The 24929-nt window shown below is 46.7% G+C and overlaps 1 protein-coding gene across 1 annotated transcript in view; it reads right to left on the minus strand.

The window, feature by feature from the left end:
• Positions 1-23: 23 nt before the first annotated feature.
• The window catches only part of RAB27B (RAB27B, member RAS oncogene family), a 30414-nt gene continuing 5508 nt past the window's right edge, over positions 24-24929 (minus strand). Inside the window, exons 2-6 of the mRNA XM_064439618.1 lie at positions 15770-15941; positions 13092-13177; positions 10176-10279; positions 8671-8794; positions 24-6952 (exon numbers count right to left, since the gene is read on the minus strand). Coding sequence (XP_064295688.1) covers positions 6763-6952; positions 8671-8794; positions 10176-10279; positions 13092-13177; positions 15770-15922 — 657 coding nt within the window. The 5' untranslated portion in view covers positions 15923-15941 and the 3' untranslated portion in view covers positions 24-6762. The remainder of the gene's footprint in view (positions 6953-8670; positions 8795-10175; positions 10280-13091; positions 13178-15769; positions 15942-24929) is intronic.

Genomic DNA, 24929 nt, shown 5'->3' on the forward strand with positions numbered 1-24929 from the left:
TCAGTTACCACGCTTTTTTCCCCCCCCCCCTTCCTTTTCCTTCTGAGTAAGATCAGAGCATGGTCTGAAACTCCTACAGTGTTCACACCTGTATAAAAATAGCAGTCACTTCCAGGTTATTTTTACGCTTGCTACTTTTCTTCAGTCACAGTGCCAAGAATACAGATTTTAAAATAACAGCTCCAGATTATTTTTTTTTTTCGGTAAAGTTTGGGCTGAAAACTTCAGTTGTATCCACAGATGGAAATAGTTCTAGGCGATAAAACCCCTCACTTACAACAGTCCCACAGAGTCGCTACGGAGCCGGTATCGCAACCACATCTCACACAACTTCTAATGAAGCTCCTTAGGCGATCCAAACCTCTAAAATGTAAACGTATGCGTGACAACCCTTTACACATTCAGAAGGTTAAATAAGATGCAGCCTTCAGAAAGCAGTTAAGGCAATCGGTTTTTATAAGGTTACCAAGACAGCAAGGCAATGGCCGCTGCTCTCAAATGTCCTTTGCTACCTCACACTTACTGTCAGTCGCAGCTGCGTGAGCAGTCGGCAAATTGCCCGCTCTTGCCCTAGGTTTCCTCTTAAGAAGAAAAAAAAACACGTTTCAAGCACCCAAACCCCTTCTTTTTTTCCTTTTTTTTTTTTGTTTTGAGAAGCAAATACCCTTCCTCTTGCAAAAAACCACAGAAGGCAAAGGCTACAAAAGAGACATGAGTTACTTAAGTCCCTGCTACTGGTTTTCTTTAGCACCACGACCTCTCCCGGGGCAGGGAGCTGAGCTGGATGCCGGGCTCAGGACTCGACCGGGGCTCCAAGGGGGCTCTGCCGCAGCACCCTGGCTGGAAGAGGAGATGGTGGAGTGGGGAAACCGCATCAGCCAGGCTGAGAAATGAGGTGGTGCCACCTGCGAGGGCTGTAACTGCAGCTTGGTACCTGCCAGGGCAGAGCAGGGCCCCTGGCTGAGCTCTCCTGCCAAATGCTTTTGTTTGGAAATGAGTCATTAGAACAAGGAAAAGAAAAAGAAACCCACGCTTTACTAGCTGATCACAGATAAAAATATTTCGTAAAATGAAAGCAGAAGCTCAAACGACTGTGAAGGCTAAAATACATGATGTGCCACATGTTATCTCCCGGCCCCCCACCGTTTCCAACGCTGCCGTGGCTCTGAGCAGAATAATCTTCTTCATGGCTGGACAATATATTTAAAATATAATAAAAATAAGCTCATTCGCATCTGTATGTTTGTGGAGGAGGTACTTCTGTGTGATTTTTTTTTTTTATTTTACACCATTTTAGCTCTAGTTGTTTTGCCCTGACGGTATCTCCGTACTTCCCAGAGACACTCCAGACCCAATTCAGCCAAGCACTTACGCACAAGCTTAAGTAACTTCTCAAACTGGGCTCTCTGGTAAACCCCATAAACACTCAAGGGCATTTCTCTTATCTAAAGCGTGCTGCCTCTAGTACCGCTTCTGTCCTGCAACTTCCAGCCAGCCCTAGGCATTCCCACCCCTCCGCCTGCCTCCGCAGGCGACTCGTTTTATTCGTGAGGATGCAAAGCAGCGCAGGACCCTGCCCTGGCACTGGCCCACATCTCCCCTCGCCCACCTGGTAGCAGGGCTGGCCGAGGCACCGGAGTGGCATAATGCAACCACAGGCAGCGTAAATTCACTGCTGGAACGGTTTCTACAGCCAAAAAGGTATTTTCAATGCATTAAAAAAAGAAAAGTCCCATTTGACAACAGCACGCTTCCTTTCTTGCATTCTTGGGGATGCAAGAAGACCTAAAGAAGGTCGCGGCACTATTACTTCCAGGGGACGGCGAGGGCAAGGCCAGCAAAGGATGCACAAATGCCAGAGTAAAAGCAGCAACAACAGCTTAAAAACATTCCCAGCTGACGGAACGATTCCTCGCTCCTCCGAGTCTCACCCCCAGGGTCTGAATTCGCTAAACGGGGCAGCTGGGAAACGGAGCGGCAACACCAGACTTCGGCACCCCGCTTTGGCAAAGCAAATATTTAGCAAGGGAGAAGGGACGCGTTTCTCCTGCCGAGGCACACGGAGCGAAAGGCTGCAGGCGAACGGAAGGAGCCGCAACCAGGGGGTCCCCCCGTAGTGCCTGCGGCCGCGGGGCAGCCCTCCAGCACTACTCTGGCACAGTGTATTAACATTTTTACATTCATGCTTAAAACCGGGAGGACAAAAATACCTCTAGATCGGGTAGAACAGGCTACAGCGAGCTCTTAAGGATGAGACAAGAGGTGCCGCGCTGTTACGCTGTATACGTGAGTTAACCGGGACACGCCAAGAGGATGAAGGGAACAGATTCAACAAGAAGTCGGGTAATTTGAACTGTCGTGGTTAATATCACAGCCTGAGACGGCTGCTGGAGACGAGGAAGGCAGATCTATGCAGAGGGAAAAGGAAACCAAGATTATTCTCGGCATAAGATCCCGCAAGCCGCGCCTCCGAAGGACGGCTGTTGCCGTCACCGTTGTCAGTGCACAGCACTGTTCAGTTCGGAAGTTATCACACATGCTGCGCGCTAAGGCTGCAGCAAGAGGGATACTGGAAAACTGCAGTAAGGTATTTCTAAAAGGACACAGAAAAGAGACCTTGAGAAACCAGTGCCTGCACCGAAATCCAAGACAAAAGCCCACAGGGTTAGAATACCTGCACTGATGTTTAATTTTTAGGATCACCCTGGATAAAATATCACAGGGCCTTCTCTCCATCTCCAGCCCTGATGCGGGACACCTAGCAGGCTTGCAAACAAGCCTGCTCAAAAGCAAATGCTTAACTTCCAATTCAAATATGTATAATCAAGTTTTGCAACAGCAGAATCTGGATTCAATTTCTAGTGGGGTGGGATGAGGCTGTATCCTTCCAGAGACGTTAAGTGAAAGCAAATTAACTTCCCAGGCCGGTGTCCTGGAAGGATTTATAGGTCTGACCACGTCCAAGTGAAACGCTTCGAGCAACAGGAGTGCAAAGAGAATGAAAACGGTAGGGTACGTGGCTCCGGCGAGGGATACGTTCAGGAGTTTGCAGTGCAGTCGGAAGAGCTGGAACCAGGAAAGCGCTGTGCCAAGCGGCTGCGCCTCGCCGGCGCCCGAGCAGCCTGTACCCACTGTACAGATGCCTGGGCTGTGCTGCGCTGCCCTGCCAGCTCTTTTCCAGCAGGTCTCAAGCAGCAGGAGGGTGCCTCCAGCTCACCACGCTGCTGCTGGAAAAGTGACCTAAGGGGACCCATTACAGAGCTACGGCAGGAGCGAAGGAAAGCCCTTCAACCAGACAGCGGGTACTGGGTAGATGTGGGAGAGGGTCTGCCAGCGTGTGGGGTAGAAAAGTTCCCTTCCATACAGGCACGGCTCTGCAAGACTGTGAGCAGCCCCCCTGTAAGGTTGGCTCCTCGCTGCAGATACCATTATTCTCCGGATATTGCACAGAACTTGTGATCCTTAACACTGCTATCGCTTTCGGTTCCTACCACGGCAGCAAGGAGTGGCCCTGAGTCATCCGTGCAGGGCTGCGGTCGCTCAGCGGGGGCTCGCAGGAGCCGTGACGCTGCGGGAAGACAGACGGACGTCGCCAAGTGGACATAGAAGAAAGCGAATCTGCTGGTGGGCGTGGGAAACCTAAGAGGAATAGTTATGAAGAAATAAAATGGAGCAAGAATCAAACGATGATGGAGAGGGGACAGAAGGCGATTTTTAGTAAGGGTTTGTTATCTAGGTTTTTGGAGAGTCAACCTGATAAGCAACAAAGCTGTTAGTAGCCATTTAGAATCATTTATCATGTTCCTCTTCTTCATTTAATGAAGAGATACTATACCACCTATCGGGGAACACGTTCAAACCTCTCTCCCTTCCCTCCAAACAAAATTTTGATGGCAAAATCCTTTTGGGAGAATAATTTCACCTGCAGTCACAGATCTGTGTTTTTTTTAAAAAAAAAAACCACAGAGAATAATAATCGATTTCTTGTATTCACAAATATATAAATACAAGCCCAGCAACGGAAGGTTTACTACAGCCATTCCCCCTTCGTTCCCAAAGAGACCCCTCGCGCAGCGCTGGGCTGCGAGGGGCGCCCGTGCGCCCGCTCCATCCGCGCTGGGGAGTTTCAGAGGCTGTACCCTTCTGGAACGGAGCTCCCTGGGAAGGGGCCGCCCGCTCTGACAAGCCACTGGAGCTCACTGGCAAGGTTAGGAGAAACCTTCCCCCAGGCCACACTGTCCTGGGTATCACTGCTGTATTTCTGTCTAATTCTGATTATTCTGAGAGTGCTAGTTTCAGCAGGCGGAGAGGTAAGTAGAAGCAACCGAGCTTCATCAAGGTGCTTTGAAACAGCGCCAGGTTTGGGATTTTACACACCTTTGTATGAATCATCTGTCTGCTACTGAAGGCGCTCCCAGCTTTGTAACAGCTTTTAGACAAGCTGTACTTGGGCCGCTCTGGGAAGCAGGCTTTGCTTGGCTCTTGCTAGTTTACCGTTCGTAGCAACTTCCTTCATTCCTGTTCAACGGACAAAAACCTGACGCCACAAAATGAGAGATTTCTTTGAAAGTGAGACAGGGAGCTCCTCAGATCACCATTTTCAGGAATTCAAGACTCTTTTTTTAAAAAAAAAAAAAACGTTTACATTTTATGCTAGATACTAAAAAGCAATACAACTTCACTTCAAAAAACTCCCTGAACTTCCAGTCTGTGTATCTCAGGAAATGGAGGAACTGCGTATCAGCCTGATTGCTATCAGCCTACTTATATCTTCTCCCTGGCAAACCACCTGTCGACTACCACAACAGCTTTTCCACCTCTTGAGGTGTTCGGACTGTTTATAGCCTATAACAGGACCTGCATTATACCTGTTTGTATAGTATACGCTATGCATAGCCTTAGGTAGAGCCTATCACTTATATGATCTTAATCTTTACAGCCTGCAAGTTAGATTTCCGGCACGGTAATCGCACCTATTTGGTTACTCACCCAATGGGTCTGCTCCTACGGACGTACCATCTGCCCTCTTAACACGCCAAATCGCCAAGTAAACGCCGTTTTAGGAGCTGGGCAGAAAAAGCTGTTATTTTTTTCAGCAGTGAATCTGGTAAATTCTCCATTTTTGGGAAGCACCGAAACACTTTACGAGCTTGCTGTTCACAAAGTTTGCAATTTCCAATCAATCGAAGCTGAAAACAGTTAAATAAATGAAAGCCCGCAATCCTGCCAACCCAACCGATTAAGCTTGACCTGTAGAGAGATCAATTTTTAACCCCCAGTCTGCACCCTCCTGAGTGATTTGAAAGCAGCTTAAAGCGCAAGAAACACAAATAGACCTTTAACTACCACCTGTATAAATACAGAACAGTTATTCTACAAAAAACGACAGGGTAGACTAATAAATATGCTGTAACTTGGTTTAGAAAATGATCTATACTTATAAATATAGTATTTGTCTTTATTTTTTTCCTGTATTTGTCTTTGTTTGTGATAAGCAACTTGCTATTTCACTAGAACTTGCTTTCACCCGTAGAAGAAATCCTTTGCTCAACCCTTCCGCTGCAGCACGCCACCAGGAGCAACTTCTACCCCTTGCGCTGAGATAACCCGCAAACTTCTGCAACACGCTCCCGTCATTCCAAGTCCCCGCATCCCATTTTTTTTTTTCCCCATTTTGCCCTCCCACAGAGAATTTAAGAGTGTGAGAAAGCCGTCTTGTTGAAAACCTCAGTGTCCGGAGGAGCCGGCGAAGCTGCAGCGGTAATTTAAAGGCGCTCTCAGCACAGCAGCATTTACAGTTCCCTTCTAGGCAGGGCAAACAGCCACAAGTTCTTGCCCGTGTCCTGCCTGCGAAACGCAGTTACCCAGAGAAAAAAGGAAGAAAAAGGATCGTTTCCTTAAGTTGAGGAGGGGAGAATAGTTTTCTGCTAATGGTAAGAAGCTGTTTCATAAAATATAGTTTACCTCTGTTCCCATACATTTTACTCCCTTCTTTATAAACTGTCCCTGCAGCGTCAGAATCCCTCTCCCATAAAGCTCCAATCCCTGCTTGGATTATTGGCAACACAAGCAATGCTGCACAATTCCCTGATAATGATTTTTTTAAAAAAAAATTCATTAAACGCCCTACTTTCTGCCCCCAACCCCAAACCACACACACAACCCACTCCCCCCCGACCACCGCCGCAGTGATTCAGTCAGGACAGATTCACAGCATTGCTTACCCTGTGCAAGTGATAAAGTTTTTCTTAACAGGCCACGTAAAATATTTTGTAGCTCCACCTTAGAAAACCCACGGTCCCTGACGCAGATTAAGAATTATAAAGAAACAGGATTCTGTGGAAAAATGGCACAGACCTAGAAAACCACCCACCTCCGTTTTAATTTCAATATCCAGTGTATGCAGACAATAGGCTCTTTCCCTCTTATTTTAAAAAAATAAAGCTACTTTCCTCTATTCAGTATCCTGATCACATGAAAAATAAAGATGAGGGCTGGGGGAAGAGGAGTGGGGAAGAAGAGGTGGGAGAGTTTTCCATGAAGATGGCACCGTATCAGGAAGAATCATTTCAGCACAAAAGCCTCACTGAAACACAGCTTTTAGCTTTAAACCAGTTCTTTGGAGAAAAATGCACAATCCCAATAAAACAAATGTAACTTTGCTTCTCTGCACGGCTCAGGAGAGCCGGTTTGAATTTGGTGGTAGGTCAGCCATAATTTGATGAGATGTTTTCACTGGTTCTCACAGTTTAGAGGTGACGTTTAGCAGGCACACTTCTTCTCCTCCGCTTTTGCTGAATCTAGCTTTCCCGAGCTTCCCCCGTTGGCTGTGTCGGAGACCTGCGTCTTGTCCACGCACTGCTCCATACGCTTCATTATCAAGTCCAGAAGCGTGTCCACAGCCTTCTCCACGTTCTGTCCGGTAGCAGCACTTGTTTCAAAGTACGGTATGCTACGGTGGAATGGAAAGGGTTTGCTGTTAAAGACAACCCAGACTCAGCTCTTTGTAACAGTCTCGGTGCAGCCGGCAACGGTGGGTTTAGCGGCAATGAAATGCACGGGACAGACTTCTGGTTTGCTGGGATGCTATTTCCTCGCTGGGGAGAGCTCAAACTCCTGTTCCCAGCACATCGTGGGTTAGCCTGGAGAAGAGGGGGCTGAGGGGAGCCCTTCTCGCTCTCTGCAGCTGCCTGAGAGGGGCTGGAGTGAGGGGGGGGCTGGTCTCTGCTCCCAAGTCACCAGGGACAGGGCGAGAGGGAACGGCCTCAGGCTGCGTCAGGGGAGGTTTAGGTTGGAGATGGGGGGAAATGTCTTCCCTGCCAGAGCGGTCAGGCCCTGGCACAGGCTGCCCAGAGAGGTGGGGGAGTCCCCGTCCCTGGGGGGGTTCAAAGGACGTGCAGCCGTGGCCCTTGGGGCCGTGGTTTAGGAGGCCTGGGGGTGTTGGGTTGGGGGTTGGCCTTGATGGTCCCAGAGGTCTTTTCCAACCTTAACAATTCTATGATTCTATAACGACATGAGCACAAAACTGCCACATTAATTTACAAAATGCATCCTGGCATTTTGACTTCACGTTGCAATAACCTCAGCACAGACCTTGGCTGAAGAAGTCTTTCAGGTAACCAGAAAGTCTGTTTTCAAGCAAAACCTAGGTCTGCATCACAGAAAATTTCAGGGAACACAGAATATCCCAGAAACCTTTTTTTTTTCAGGCAGATAGTTATAACTGTTGCTACTCAACAGACCCTGTAAGTACCGTCTCCCTCCCTTCCTGTCTACTTATACGCACAACTTAAATTAGCTGTCTCCATTCTGAAATCCCCTTTGAACCCAGAACACTGCCTTCCAAATCATCTTTTTCAGAAGAGAAGTGTCACTGTCCTCTTTACCTGGCTCCAGACAACTCTTTAACATTCTTTTGTTATTTTTAAGCCTAATCTGCTTACTACTTGCAGTCTTTCGGGCTACCTTCTGCTGCTGGCCCAATCCTCACTGAACATCCCTCATTGTACAGTAAGGGCAACCAAGGGAAAAAAAAATACACGTTCTTTTTGCCCACGACACTATTTACTAACTATACTGACTATTTACTAACTATACTGACTATTTACTAACTATACTGACTATCAGCCAACTTATCCAGTTACAGGACACTCTGCAGGTGGTTTTAGTGCAAAGAAATGTAGAAGGCTCACTAGAACAGGAAAAGAGCTTTATTATCCATCAGGGAAAAACAAATAAATTCAGTACACCTAGAACCTGACTAAAAACCCACAGGTGTCATCACTTCCAAACTAATTAGAAAAGCAAATTATAAATATTGTTAGTTATTTAGTTCACGACATTGAGTCTTCTCCTGCCCTGAACTCTCAGGACAAGCCAACACCCCAAGAATGTAGTCTTCTGGTAAGATCGTTTCATTTCAGCCTCATTTCTTACGCTGTAATATTTCGGCCAAACTACTAGAACAGCGTGTTTCATTTTCTCTATTTCCAATTCAAACAGGTCAAGCTGCAAGTGTGACAAGTTGGATATCACTACAGGTGTATGTGACACTGCTGTGCCTACAGATCTTAAGAGTTTATGAGGACACCTGCAAGCATCTCTAGCCGGTCATCAGCTACGCTTACAACAGTTATACACTAAATTTAGCTTCTGTCGTAATTTGCTTACCCGTATTTGTCTGCCAGTTCTTTTGCTTGCCTTTCGTTTACCTCCCTTTGGTCTGACAAATCAGCTTTATTGCCAATTAAGACTATATCTGGATTCTCACAATACGCATTGGCTTGCAGCTGACCTAGAAGCAAAAATAAAGAGGAGTTAAGAGAATGCTGGAAGTGCCTCAGAGGCCAAGAGGGTTGACAAAATAATTCAAAATACGTGTCTTCCACCCCACCTCAAAATATCCTAGACAATCGCGATCATGCCAAACACATTTCCTTGTCATACGTTTATTTGCTAAGGGGAATTTTTCCAAATAGGAAGCAGAAATGGTACTAGGAAATTATCTATTTTACCAACGTACAAGACTTAACTGCAACGAGGGGCGCTAAACACAGCGCTTTAGCAGCGGAGAACCTCCACCAGCCAGAACTTTGGTTCTACGTGACTCGGAAGGACATTGTGGAAGTACAAACAACATCCCACGTCACCTGCAAATGCAGCTCTTCAGAAGTATAGGACAAAATCCTCAAGCGCGTTTTTCTCTTGGATGTACTCGGTGGTTTAAATGCAGTTTTATCCATTTGAAGATCCAGGCCCAAATACTGTCCACAGCCTCACCCCTTGTAAGCAATTGTACAAAGCCACTTGCTTACACTTGCCTCAATCCTGAGGGGACTGACTTGAAAGGGTGCCGTAAACACAGAAGAAATTAGAGACTCAGCTCGGTGAGCAGTGGAAGATTGTGATGGCAGGGCTTGTTTAGTGGGAGGAAGGCATTTCTGAAGAAGATGGAGCTGTTTTCACACAGCTATCTGGATTCTCACATTATTCCCACTTTGTTTGCTGGAAAACTGCCAGCTGGAAGGGTACTGGCCTCTATCCTTCCAGCACTCTACATGCCCTCAATTAAAAACAAACTTCAAGAATTTAACCTTTATTTCAGTTTTAGTCTAGCCGTTGTCTGAAGGAAAACCAACAACAGCAAACGCTATGCGCTTTCGAACCAGATCCTCAAAGCCCAGTCTTAATTTTAATTTAAACCACCGAGGAAGGAATCACGTTCTGCTTTATAAAGAGAAAACGCACCATAAAGGTAACAGCGATGCCCAAAGTACAGTTTCCAAGCCCCTGTATATCATCTAAAATATGGGGTATGGCCAAGGAAGTGTCGAGCGCCACGAGTTTTCAAGAGGCAACAGATTTATTCGAATTGTACCAAATCCAAACAAGATTATCAAGAATATGCCCAAAACAGTCTATCATGCAAACAAAAAAAATAAGAACATGTATCTTTCCAACCTGATGAATTACAGCCAATTTACTGATGAATTTACTGATGAATTACAACCAAATTACAGGCTGCAAGTACCCACTTATGGCTGCACTAGACATAACTACTTTCTTTGAGCATCTTCCAGCTCACAAAACAACGACACGCACAAAGCCTAGGAGCCTAAAATACACAAGAAAGCTTCAAGTCAACCGATAAATGCAAGCTCGGCGGTTCTACTTACTCATCCAATTTCTGACATTTAAGAAGCTCTGTTGACTGGTGAGATCAAACATTAGTAAAAAGCCCATCGCATCTCTGAAAAACGCCGTGGTGAGACTGCGAAATCTGAAGGTGGAAGAGAAAAAGACAACATAGCTCTATTAATACAAAGTGATCTCTAAGGTAAGCACTTTTCTGGCAAGCCTAAATTGAGTAGGGGAAAGAGATAAAGTAAAGCTTTCCTGAACTGCCTGTGCAAAAATTCTATTTAAAAAAAATACCCTGAAATCTGAAGAATCTGCAAGATTTAGCGGACATACATAACCTTGGAAGTAAAACCAAAACAAAATAATCCTGGACTTCCACTTTAGCTACAATGCGTCGCACCAGTCAACATTTATTCATCGGTGTGTTAGTAATTTACCAGAGGCAGCTTATATGTGAGAATGCAAACATTGTCAGTGACTAATCTGTTAGTCCAAATTCTGCCTGATTTAGGCGAGCACGAGACAGAGAGAGAAGGGTTGGTTAAAAAAGATAGCGAAGCATTTAGTGTATCACAGATCCCAGCGATAGAAATGGATTCGCCTGCCGAGATCACACACGCTTAGTCGATGGACGTGCACTACTCAATATAGTCAATATTAAAGAAAACGAAGAGCAGGTGGCTCTTTACATGCTTTTGATGGTTCGATGTGACGATCTGCTGCGAAGCTCAGCGAAAAGGAGAAGGTAACCTTTCCCTGCAGAGCCCTAGACGCAGGCGCGCTCCGTAAGCAGACCTGCGTAAGCGTGCGTTCACGAGGGACACGGTTCACAGCCTTCCTGCGAAGCTACGGAGCTGGATGAAACTACAAACCCTGAAATGCAACTCTGTTAGTCACCAAAAGGTCACGAGCCGGTTCAAGTCAGAAACGTGAAGAAACAGTGCTGGAAACCTGTGCAAATTCTGGTGTTTTCTGTATCACAGGGATGTAGCACATGACCAAACAGCACTATATAATCGCACACAAACCAGAAACAGTAACTGATGTTTTACGACACACACCCATGAAAATTAAAACAAAAGCTCTCCACGGAGACATGTCAGATGTCTGACACTACTTTTAGGGTTTCTTTCCAGGGGAAAAAAAAAAAATAAAGGTAGCCTCAAAATGCCAGATCTCTTGCAGAGGTGTATATACAAACAGTGTTTGAGAGTAAAGGAAAGAGATGCAGACACAAAATTTCAGCTTCTTTCTGCTTTTCATCCAGCAGCAACCCCTCGCACATGGTATTTACACAGCTCACTCCAAAACCCTGAAACCTGCCTCAGGTTAGGAGCCACGGTAGTGTTGGGTTGACAGTTGGACCTGATGACCCTAGACGCCTCTTCCAACCTTTATAATTCTAAGATTCTATGATTTTCATCACGACTTTTCATCTTGCCCACTGGGCACACACTTCAGTCCACTGCTCTTTGGTCACTGTTACACAGCAAACAGGTACGAGTCGCGTTTTCTTCCCTTGTTGATAGATGACATCAGGAGTCATACTGAGGGCAACCTCACACGCTTTATGGTCGTGAAAAACAGTGTACGTAACTAGCCAGGGGAAGCTTAGGAAAGCAGTACACACCCTTCTCCCTTTAAAAAAAGGTAATAGGATCGAATTTACTAGTGACGAGTCAAGAAGGCCTTTGGAAAGAACAAACAAGTGTGCCCACAGAAGATGGGGAACAGCTGGTTCGATAAAGAATCCTTCTGCAAAGGAGGATTCTGGTCAGCCACAAACTCAACACGTCAACCACGGTATGCTGCTGCAAAGAAGGCAAACACAAGCAAAACCATAAATGTAAGATAAGAAGCAAGCTTTCCGTATTACTCAGCACCAGTAAGACTTGAACTGGAATTCTCCATCCCGCTTGCTTGCTGGTGGTGAGAGAGGCTGGAACCAGCCTGGGGCGGTACAGAACAGAAAGCTTGCTCATCATAGAAAAGGCTGAGCAAGCCCGGGGCACGTAAATTGGAGAAGGCTTAAGGAAGGCACCAGGCTGCTCAGGACTTCGTCCACCTGAGTTGTGAACACCTGCGAGAACACAGCCTGCACAGTCTCCGAGAGCGACCCGCTCCAGGGTTTAACCACTCCCGTGGTCATCGTCCTCCTACCAAGCTGGAATATCCTTGCTGCTGCTTGTGACCGCCACCTCTCGTCCTTTAGCTGTGAGCCTGAGAAGAGCCTGGCTTTGTCTTCTCCTCACTGGGTAGATGAAGACAGCAATTAGCCTCCCTTTAGTCCTCCTGCCTTCAGGCTGAAGAAGCTCAGCCCCCTCAGCCCTCACCGGATCATCGTATGCCCCTGCCTCCTGACCCCTTCTAATGGCACTCCACGGGACTTCGGTTTATCAGCACAACGTGTCCCACACTGGGGGTCCCAAGAACGGAAACACGGCCCCAGATGTGGCCTCAGAAGTGCTGCACAGAGGGGAATAACCACTTCCCTCAGCCTGACGGCTACACGCGTGCTAGTGCGGTCCCGCATGCTGTGCGCCTTCCTCAAAATATGCCTTACCATCCAAGCTAGCAAAAAAAATGTGAAGTGCAAGGACAAGCCGCTTAGGTGGGTTATATAGTATCTTCCAGAGGAGATTAGGAACTTATTATGAAGCCAAAATAACGGTACAAAACAAACCAGAAAAGCTAACTGAGGAACCAGGAACCCACGGGTGCCAGCAACGAGGCAGTGCGGCTGAGGCAGGGAGCAGACCGCCTTCAGTTCTTCCAGTCCTGTCTTCTGCGATCCTCTGATCACCGCATCAAAACTTTATTGCTGGAAGGTATTTTTCTTGTCCTAAAATACGACGATTTCTGGTATTTTTTCATCTGAGTGGACTAACGGTTTACCCAGAAATGGGGGAAAAAAACTCAGAACTGCTTTCCAATGAGCTGAACTTGGTTACCTTTCCTGTCCGGCTGTGTCCCAGAGCTGGAGATGTACCTTGAAGGCTTTTCCTGGAGATCCATTTGGTCCTCTGCTGTTGTATACCTAACGAGAGAATCAAATCAGTACAGCCATACAGCTCACGCCGAAATCCATCGCGTGGGCCACAGACCATTGTATTTTGTGCAAGCAATAAGTAAGGAGTAAAAGTTCAGTCTTTCAGTAAAAGCTGACTCTTACCTCTAAAAGCCACTTCAGAGGGCTGCTGATAAAAATACATTTAAAAACCCAGAAGCCACATGAAATGTCTACGAAAGCTGCACTTTAAAGATAATTTGGTCATGTTTGGTACTTCAAGTTAGGTACCAATTCTTTAAAATTTGGCACAGCACTGTGCTGAGCAAGCTGTCTGCGTTCTGTTTCATCGCTGTTGGTACAAAATTTACAGCTGGCTGACAGGATTAACCACTATTATATAAAGCTATTTTTTCTTCATTAACTTCTGTTGGACATTAATGAGTTCCTTACTAACTGCAACGGCAAACTGACAGTGCTTAAAAGGAATCACTGTGACCTTTTGCCGGGGCTCAATTCTTTATTAAGCAGAAACAGCGTGTAAATTAGCCATTGCAGTAAAAGACAGAGGGGTAAAATAAGTATGATCCAGTTTGGTTATCTGAGATAGCTTAGCAGACCCTCAGCAATTTTAAAAGCAGGCAAATATTGCCCTTGCATTTAGATGAAGAGAATGTGGACTTTATGGACACGTCTGTATCCAGAGGCTGCGCTGACCCTGCGCGGGGAAGCGGAATCCTTCCTCACCTGCCCTCCCTGGGCTGTAAAATACAGCGTTCAGTTCTCCTGCACAACCAAGTTAATATTAATTGGGGGTTGGACTAGATGACCTCTGGAGGTCCATTCCAGCCTAGACTATTCTGTCGTTCTGTGGACTTATTTCAACTGTTGTCATTTCGACAGGCAGCTTCTGACCGCAACGTGCCTTGCTTTCCTTTGTGGCAGGCGCCTGACGTGAAAACCAGAAAAGAATCGATGGATCAGCCGCACCACGTTTGTGAATTAAGCTGGTTTGCTGGAGCACGTTGCTGTAATATTTAGTGCGATAAATGAGGACCTCGATATGACTTTTACACAACAGAACAACATGTTTAACCTTTTGGATCTCTTTCTTAGAAGACAATTTATTAGATAGACCTTCAAGACATTTCAAAGCTGGTAATTTCACGTAAGGTGTTGTTTCTCCCACACTTATAAACTATCTTACCCCAAAACGTACGGTAATGGAAAACTACGGAAGAAATCTGTCTGCAACCTTTAGCAGAGAAGTTCAACCTTCTGGGAAGAATCCAGCACCCACGTTCCAAATGCGTTAATGAGCCTCTGACCAGCCAGGGAAAGACTGTTCCGGCAATTTGCATGTTCAGACATTTCCTCGCAATAAAATTCTGGTTTTAACATTTTATTCTTATTACATCAGTGCAATCCCACAGTTCAGGCTCCACTCCGACCTGAGCAGCACGTTTAACCGGCTTAATTTGCGTAGCGCTGATTAGGAGAAATTTAAGACAGAATCCAGACCCACGGTTCTTTTATTTGGGGGACCCCTGAACGCCCCTCTTCCAGGCAGAGCCTGCACACCCCCATCACCACGGCAAAACTGAACGCGGCACAGCAGCCGCAAATACTGGCAGTCATGAAAAAGCTGCCAGAGAAGATGAAGGTGAGTGGGGGAGCGATACCCATCTTTTCATGGTATTCTGGTGAAATAATAGGAGCTTAAAACATTACGTTAAAAAGAAACAAATTTAAAGAGGTCTCCATCTTTCAACTGGGCAAGTACTTCCATTTCTTTTTATTAAGGAAACAATTAAAATAATTTCCCAGGGTCTAATACCTTGTATTTATCACAGTTTTACTGTTCAAGCAAGCTGGAGGGATCCCTGTCAGAAAGCTGAATTTGTCCCCTGTATTTAGCCTGTATCAGATGTCAGGATCAATGAGCAGATACATTAGTCACATTAAATTAAAACAAAGCGAGTGTGCTGTCATATCCACAAAAAGCATCTGAATGACACTACAGAAGCCTCTCATCTTCTATTTAACATCAAGAAACAAAAGCATGGCAGAGCAGGCTCGCCCACCTTGCATTAAGGAGCACATCGATCCTAACCTACGAGGACTCCTGATCCCAGGCTCGGTACGCTCAGCCTCCAGCCTTGCTGCTGGCAGCGACTCGTAGGAGCAGCACGGTCCAGCTGCTGGAACGGCTTCTTGTGCCTTCGCTAGTTTACTGTGTGATCTGAAAGTGAGCTGAAACTTCTGTGCTTCTGTAAGGTTGCATCTCTTCTATTTAAATTCTGAGTTTAGGGGGCAGAGTTATTTCTAGTCGTGAACACACCTCATTCACCAGCACGATGGAAACCTGCTCTTGGAAAGATCCTTTTATATCAACGTGCGATAAATCACCTTACAATCCAACACCAGGATAAGGATAATGGCATCTTTCCCCTTTATCCAGTTCCTAATTATGACTTGCTTAAGCCAAAAACTGGGCCAGCATTACCAACGCAGGCTATACCCCGCAGCAGGAGAGGCAGTACTCATTTACATAAAATTTGTTCTCAGCAGAAGTGAATAAAGACAAAAAGAAGGTGGTATCGTTCGTATGGGACAACTTACCACTCGTTTTTCCCGAAAATCTATCCCTACTGTCGTGATGAATTTCGGATTAAATTTGTTATCGGTGTATCTGTACAGGAACGTTGTTTTTCCAACCCCAGAGTCTCCAAGGGCCAGGAGTTTGATCAGATAATCATAGTCTCCATCAGTCATAGTGCTAATTTTTAGGAACCTATGTAAAGAGGAGAAAAAAAGTGATTTAATGATAACAAAACCTCCTTTCTGTTGGTTTTTCCCTCATTTCTATTGTTCGTTGAAACGCCACTGCCTGCGCTCAGGATCGGAAGATACGTTTGTGTATGTTGAAAAAACGCTAATGCAAAGCAGCAGCGAAACTCGCAATTTCAGTTCAGGTGCCAGGAGATAATCCATTTTCTAAATAAATCAAATTGAAGCTTAGAATGACAGAGTTTGGGACAAAAAGATTATTTTCATTCTGAGGATAACGGTAAGGCCTATAATGAACACCGGTATGAAACCTAGGGCTAAATCCTTCTGCTCAAAGTATTTCATTATGTGCTTGAAGAAAAAGGGTAGCGCAGAAGCAGGCGTGAAAAGGAAACTCAGACGTGGCAAGGACCATTCTCAGGGCTCAAGCTCTAACCAGTACTACATGATGTTATCAGGGCTCTGTATTTTTATCCTGAAAGAAATATTTCTTCCTCCTAAGAGAACTAATTAAAAAAGCAGAGTAAGCAATTATCCCAGGGCTGCCGTTAATAAAAGGAGAGAGCTCAAATGCAGTTTGCTCTCTAGTATAACCAGATGAACCCGCAGCTGCCTTGTTCCGCAAAGCACACAACCAAAACCGCCCCCTCATCAAAAGCTGCAGATACTAATTGGAGTGAAGAAGAAAGGGAAGCAGATGGCAAGCCCACCCCCTGGGTTCAGCTCCGTGCCTCGGTTAAGCTGCTGCTGTGATGGCAAGCGGGGGCATCTCCCCCAGCCCGGGGAGCCACCCGAGAGCGGCCGCCGTCCGGAGAAAGCCACGGACAGCTTCACCCCTCGGCAGCAGCTCTAGGCTCTTCTCTGTCTGTAGCAGTGAACAAGAGCAGCAAAGCCTGCCTCATTAAGCACTTGTAAAACACATATGTACATCAGAAAGTAACACAAATTTGCAGAAAGAGGAAAATATTTATCCCATTTACTTGAGCTGCCTCACAGCCCAGGCAGGAGCTCCCGGAGCAAAGTGCATGCTGCGGGAATGATTTCTGGGGGGTTTTCATGGCCCCGCACAACAGTTCCTGGCTCTTTCCAATCTGCTGAGTCAAGTGACACAACATATTCGGGAGGCAAAGCCAAAGGAGGGACAGCTTTTCAGCATTTTCTTCTACTTTGCTCTTTCCCCGGTTGGCCAATGCAACCGAGCGCCTGCGTTCAGGGTGACCTGGGCTCCCGCTGACAGAACCATCTTTCCTCCACCCGAAGCCGGGCACACCATCTGCCAGCACAACCTCCTGCAAGAACCACGCCACAGACACGCAGCTTGAGCAAAGCACCTCCATTAAATTACCTCCCGGCCCGGCCAAGCCTTCACCCAGAGGAGGAGCACCCCTTCTCCAAGCGGGCTGCTTCCCCAGCAGGTGTTTATTATTTCAAGTTCAAGGGTAGCGTTGTATTACCCTAAACCTAAAGCTCCCATTACTGTATTTACTTTGTTAATATTTGCTATGAAGCTGTAGCTTCATAGAGAAGGGAGACCTTTTACAGAGAAGAAAACAGAGAAGGAAAGGGGAATTATGTAAGAAATAGACCTACAAAGTGTTTATTCACACGTATGAAACGCCCTGATGATGAGAAAACTGGGATCATACGAAACACCACCTAGTTTCCATCCTCTCTTACCTTGTTCTCAACATAATTGAAGCTTTCTCTTTTTTCCAACACCTTGTTAATCCTTAGCACGGATGAACAGCCGTTCCGTTTGGATCTCTAGGCTGAGACTAATTACCGTGGTATCAAAACAGGAGACCCTGGGCCATACCCCATTCATCAAAACTACTGCTTGTTTCAGTACGAGACCTTAATTTCCATCAGAATACAACCTACCTTTCTGAGCATTTAAATTAGCAAGTACTGACCTGCTTCGACTAAAACAGCGAACCAAGCCCGCTTTGATTATCCTGCATTTCAACAGCTTTAAGGATAAAAAAGCTGGCTGCGTACTGAGCAGTTTCATTGTACAAGGTTTATACCGTTGACAGACAGAGAGCCACCCAGAGAGGCGGGACAAGCTTTTCAGAAATTCATCTTCCGATGATAAAGGTTTAACAAATCTAGAGAAAAAGGCCCCTGATCTGGCAGCGCCGCTCTGCCTTGCACTGCCTTGGGTCTGCCCTGGGCAGGGGAAGGCCAAAGCACCAACACTGCAGCTTCACAGAAATTAATTAAAGGCCTTTAATCCCTTCCAGAATATCCCAAGTTTACCACAAGGCTCCACGGAGCAAGAGCAGTTTCTCCCCAGAAGTTTGATTATCAAAATCAAAGTATTTCTGATTGATGCAATAACTGTTCTTTATGTATTTCATTCAACAGAACAGAAAAAAAAAAAAAGGTGTCTTGGGAGATAATCTTCCCCCAAATGCTTGACTGGTAATACAAAGTGTTAATCTGGGATTAGACCCTGCTCCCAAATATCCGTGTTCTCCGGGAGCTGAAGTTCAGCATCTCCTTGCTATGCAAATTTGCAAAGCAGAATATTCAGAATTTACCACGCCTGTAAACGTTGAGCAAAATACACATCAGGCTAGGATGATTAAAACCCTATTTTTGTAAATCTGTCACGAGAAGGCAGCTGGCACTCCTATTCCCAGCACGGGCTGCTTCTCCAGAAGTTCCTGCCCGCTTGCACGGGGGGCTGGACACGCGTGGCGGCCTCTCCCAGCCCGGCACTAGCCAAGGCACCGGGGCCGGGGGGCAGCCTGGGAACCCCTGCCTCTTGGCAAGGTTACTCCAACACCGCTCTCCTCACCCGCTGTACCGCGTAGGAGAGCAAAACAGGAATTGCTTGCATAAAGGAGTTTTATTCCTTCAGATTTTAACCTGAAGCCACCCGAACAGTTTCCTTCTCCTGGAGCAGCTACGTGACAGAGGACGGGAGGAGCAAGCTTCACAAAAACCTGGGTGCGGGGGGAGTTAGAATCATAGAATCATCAAACGGTTTGGGTGGGAAGGGACCTTCAGAGGCCATCCAGTCCAAACCCCTGCAACAAGCAGGGACATCTTCAACTCGATCAGGTCGCTCAGAGCCCCGACCAACCTGACCTTGAGTGTGTCCAGGGATGGGGCATCGACCACCTCTCGGGGCAACCTGGGACAGGGCTTCACCACCCTCATTGTAAAGAATTTCTTCCTTATACCCAGTCTAAATCCACGCTCTTTTAGTTTAAAACCATCACCCCTTCCCTTATTGCAACAGCCCCCATTAAAATGTCTGTCCCCACCCTTCCTACAGCCCCTCTTTAAGCACTGAAAGGCCGCCATAAGGTCCCCCCGCAGCCTTCCCTTCCCAGGCTGAACAACCCCAGCTCTCCCAGCCCGGCCTCGCAGCAGAGGGGCTCCAGCCCCCGGAGCATTTCTGTGCCCCCTCTGGCCCCGCTCCAACAGCCCCGTGTCTGTCCCGTGCTGAGGAGCCCCGAGCTGGAGGCGGCGCTGCAGGGGGGTCTCCCCAGAGCGGGGCAGGGGGGCAGCACCCCCTCCCTCGCCCTGCTGCCCGCGCTGCTGGGGATGCAGCCCCGGGCACAGTTGGGTGTCTGGGCTGCGAGCGCACATTGTCAGCTCATGTCCAGCTTTTCACCCCCCAGCACCCCCAAGTCCTTCTCGGCAGGGCTGCTCTCCATCCCTCCACCCCCCAGGCTGGATTGATATGGGGGTTGCCCCCACCCGGGTGCAGGGCCTTGCACTTGGCCTTCTTGAGCCTCGTGAGGTTCTCCCCGGCCCACCTCGAGCTTGTCCTGGTCTCTCTGGATGACATCCCGTCCTTCTGGCGTGTCAACTGCCCCGCTCAGCTTGGTGTCACCTGTAAATGTGCTGAGGGTGCACTCGATCCCACTAAGACATCGATGAAGATATTAAACAGCACTGTTTACAGAGTTTCACAGACCAGACCGATCCACCGCCATCACGCTGCCATTACTGTGTTACCACATCAAAACGCTGTAGTACAGCAAACTAAGTTCTTGTTCCTCAGGAAATTTGAGCATTAAGATTTTAATTTCATTTAGAATGAGTTAAAATTACTACTGACTACTAATAATTACTATTAGATAAACATCTAAGCCTGCTTTTAAACATGTCTATAATTAACCAGATTTGAAAATCCTGAATGTTTCATTTTGTTTCACGATAAATGTTAACAAACAGAACGTACAACTCAAGTATCTGAAATGAAGGAAGGTTCTTCAGTGGAGGAAGTTTGGGGTTCTTAGACTTTATTTCAAGATAATTTCTTCCAGAAAAAAATCTGAAAAACACTTCATAATTTTCTACTAAGATGTTATTAACAAGGCATTTTAATAAAAGCGCACTATACTTTAGTCAACTCTAATTTTAAATGGCTCAATATATTGAGCTACTGAAAAGAAGCACCTCTGGGCTGTAACGCAAAGTCTACCATTGCTAAAACAAGGCACCTCAATTCACGATTTTCCATGACGACATTCAAAAAGAAACATTGCCGTGCCTGGAACCTTTACTTTGAAGTCCTCACTGTCCTGACAGCACCTAAATGGACTTGAAGTTGTAATACCAGCGATGGGGACTCATTTCGCTGTGACGGTGCCTCCACCACAGACCACCTGCCACCAGAGCAGCCAGAGCCAGCAAGGTCCCCCCCGCCGTCTGTCCCGCAGGGCTCAGTCAACTTGCAAGCGCCCACACCAAGACCAAAACCAACCTTCCACTCAACTAACGCAACCTCACCCCCCAATTCTGAAGCCCGTGATGTCTCTCTAATACCACGTTACTATTTAAGCTTTACAAAAACCCAAAGAGGCCTCCTGACCATCGCGCCCAACCCTCTCTGCCAACATGGCCAACAGCCAGAGGATGATAAATGCGACGTTTTGATGCTGTCCTTCCAGGCTGTGCGTCTAGACTGAGGCTGATTTAAAAAACACTCTTCTGCTTTCTTGGCAGACAAGATTCCCATCTAGACCACAAGCAGCATCTTGTTTCCTGATTGATTATTTTGTTCCATCCCTATTTAATGTTCTCTAACTACAGTGTGAGAGATCATTTAAAATCTGGCACTTGTCAGCAGATACTCCGGAGAACATTTTCTCGATAAAGAGATATGGCTTCACATAAACCAACCAAACCTTAAGATATTCAGTTATAGCCTACAGGGAGAGGAAAATCTACTCCTCGGGCACCGTGCCTTTGCTCTGCGGCTCTATAGCCAAGGCACATCCCACCGCACCCGGCTTGGCGTGCCCAGAGGAGCCTCCCAAACACAGCACCTCCAAAGGTGGGACCGCAGAAGCAGGAGGGCTCCAGCCCTCTGTACCTTCATCAATAACCCCTCCACCTGAAGGAGCACCCTCCGCACGAGCCAGCAGCGCTCGCTGAAGTAACGCTGAACTCTGCTCCAGGAGACCCACCCCAGCGCACGGAGAGGGATGCGGAGGAGAAAAGCTGTAAGTCTGTTTGTCTTCTTCCATTCGTAGCGTGTTCCTTAAAAATTGGGAGAAAGGCAATTCGTTGAAATTTAAATTGCTTTGGAAAAAAATTACTTTTGGCTGGGAACAAACTCTGCAGAAAAATGGTTTCAATTCAGAAACTCTTTTTCATCTCAAGGTGTTTATATGTACAGTAAAAACAAGCAGGCTGGAATTCAGACGAACTGATACACACTGCCTGTTAGTCATACTTTTAGCCTCTCAGAATTGGAAAAGATTGAAATATTTTAAAACTCTGACATTTCAAGCTTTGCAGATCTTTACATTTTAGAAGACTTTCTTAATCGAATAGATTTTCTGACGACACATTTTCTCGTCAGTGGAGACAGTTGTTGAAAGGTGTTCAACAATTACGCGAGTAGCTCACGGGAATATCACCAAGGAAAAGCTACGTGCGCAATGAAAGAGAAGTCGGTTCCAGAAAGTAAGCTTTTATTTCCCTTGACACACTGCTAGTGAAAAGTGAACAAACAAAAATGTTGTATAAATAGCATTAGCTCTAGAAAGTGCAGGATATAAAATCGCAGCGCACATATTGCACCAGCAGCTGGTCAGCAAGAGATTCGTTCCCCCTGCAGCACAATAAATCAGCGCCACTACTATTCATCCAAGCTTTTAAATGTAAAAACAATCACAAAACTAAAAAAAAATCAGCGCTGTCCTGAGGGCCAGCACACCGATGACCGTATCGGAGGCACAACACGCATACATGGTAACCATCACTTACTCAAACCAGCGGAACTGAGCCGACCAGGGGAAAGCTTCATGAGCAAGCTCTGTGCTCCCCACTGCAGACTTGCTGCTCCTCTTTGATTCTGCTGCAGCGAGGCCGGAGTCCGACCTCTCCAGCATCATTAAGACCTCCACCACTTCCAAGATGCTGGTCCAAGAGTCCAGTTCCAAGACCACATAGCATCAAAAAACTAGAGACCGACCCCTTTTAGCTTTCTTTGGTGCATGGCAGGAGCCAGCACGCCCTCGGTCATGGGATGACATGCCTAAGCACAGGCACGAGTACTGGACCGCATGAACACGACCTGCGGAATCCCCCAGAGCAACTATGGCACCATCCTTTCATTCCAAAGATCCTGTTCCTGGATGTCTTCAGGGTCAGCAGGTGACAAGGGCACTCACCACCACCACGTGGCATGCAGAGAGATGACCCCGATACCAACACACGACTTAAAAATACTTTGCAAAGGGCCTGAGAAACAGGTGGGCATTGGCCAAGTTTAGCACGGTGCCTATCAGGACGGCCATTTCTCATCCCCAAGCACTCCACAGATGCACCATTAACCTTCTGATAAGAAAAGAGCTGCATGGAGATTTCCAGCGAAGAAAAGAGCAGAGAGCCAGGCAAAGCTGATCTGTGGGAGGACAGGCTGCCTGCTAGGCTTCCTGTTAGAGTCGCTTCTAGGAGATGAAAAACACTGATGGCAGCAGGCTCCTGCTGGAAATCAGAGTCACTATGTAAAGAGAGGTTTGAAATGCATTCTTTCTAGCTCCGTCTGTCCTCCTAAAGAAATCATACAGGCTGTGGCAGAAAGACATCCCAGGATCGACCTGGTCTTTGAAGTTCTTTAGTTACGTCCTTTGAACAGAAAAGTTCTGCAACACAAACAGAAAGCTTCCCCTGGTCTTCTGCAGGAACACCAGAAAACCGCCTTTTCTTTCGTCCTCAAGATCCTGACTGGTATTAACTCTACCCCAGCCACAACCAGTACAGTGAAGAACTAAACTCTAGTCCCCCGTTGCCCTCAAAACCTCACAACCTTTTACCCTCTTGCTGTGGGACAACATCTCTCGCTGACAGAGCATTCGAGAGAGAACTGCCATGCCGACCAGATTATTAACATCAAACTCATTAACTCAGCCACGTCAGACACCTCTTCCCTAGCAGAGAGAACATACAGGAACTTCTGCAACGCAAAGTGGAGCAGACAGAGAATTAAATTTAAGAGCGCGTTACAGAAAGTAGCCTCACAAGTCCTTCCCGAGTGGAAGAAAGAGACAGGATGTAGGAAAGATAAGATAAAACTCCGTCCAGTCATCCCAGCATCACGCTATAATTTGTCTGCAATCATCTGCCAAAAAAGCAAAGCCTTACAGCTGCCAAGTAAATGGCCCACAATGAGCCAAACCTTTTTTTTCCCCCCTCAAAAATCAAACAACTCACTGGAGCTACCCTGAGATGAAATTAAAGCTAGCTTCTCTGCTCAAAATCAGGCATACGCAGTAATTGCCACATAGGAGCTGTGAGCAACAATACGTAACAAATGCGGCATTAGTGTGAAAGACATGCTCCTTCCTCATTTTCTTCCTTACAGTGGAAACCCCCGGAGGACCAGACGGATGCTTTCTGGCACAGATGCCTCGCAGCATTTGAGCGCAGACAGCTTCAGGCTTCGGTATGTAAAAGACACTTGGCAAGCCACAGCCACATACTACTGTTTTAGTAAGCCAGGATACCCTTTTTAATAAAGAAATATACACAGAACACACTGGATTTTAGAAGTTCTTCTCTGAACGTATGGACTTTCAGCTTTCACCGGTTTGAGCGCAGGCCAGACCTAACGCCACAGGTAAGAAGGCGAGTTCGTGGCCAGGCTCCCCTCTGCCACGTGTGCCCTGTGAAGGAGCCATTGCCCTTTACATTCCGCTCCAGCTCACGAGAAGCCCACAGCGGGCATTCACACAAGCAAAACCAGTAAAACTTCCAAATACCACTTTCTAAATAGACGGGTAACCACCAGACATTTCCTAAGCTGGAACCTATTCGCGCCGCCGCACATCCCACAGGTATTATTCAGAATAAACCCAACAGCACGCTCGCAGCTACCCACCTCCATCCGTGTTTTCTATCCACAAGCCCACCCCTTCTGGGGTTCTTTACTCACACGGCGTGCTCTGCTACCCTAAGTCGTACTTAAAGAAGGAAGATCAGCGCTGAAGCCCTTCCCTCCCAGCCAACGTGGTGTCGCTGCCTAAAGGCTCTCTCACTGCACACAGACAGAGCAAATACGTATTTACCTTTGTGTGGGCAAGGGAGAAGAGTGACTAATCCAGTCGTTTTCAGTACTAAATCGATATGAAAAATACACGCAATACAAAAAAGAAAAAAAGGCAAAGACAAGGACCGTGCCCAACCGTCACCACAAGCTGTTATCACGACACTTCCCCGGCGCTTTTCCCCTCTGGGCCAAACACACAGTACGAGGCGAGTTTTAAGACAGGCCACCATACACATTTTCCTCTACTTCACCATTTCAAAAACCTGCTCGGTAAGTACAGGAATTAGTTCTGGGTTGACTATGCCTCAGTAGGTGTGTATTTAGCACATAATCCAGTCTATCACACTTGATTGACTACACAACTACAACTGCGCAACTGACCGGAAAATAACAACTCACAAAATACCTGCAAAACACACAAGAAAGGGATTTTGCAAAAGGCAGCAGAATCCTGCCACCGTGAAGTAACTC

Source organism: Phalacrocorax carbo, chromosome Z, assembly GCF_963921805.1.
Source record: "Phalacrocorax carbo chromosome Z, bPhaCar2.1, whole genome shotgun sequence".
NCBI lineage: Eukaryota > Metazoa > Chordata > Aves > Suliformes > Phalacrocoracidae > Phalacrocorax > Phalacrocorax carbo.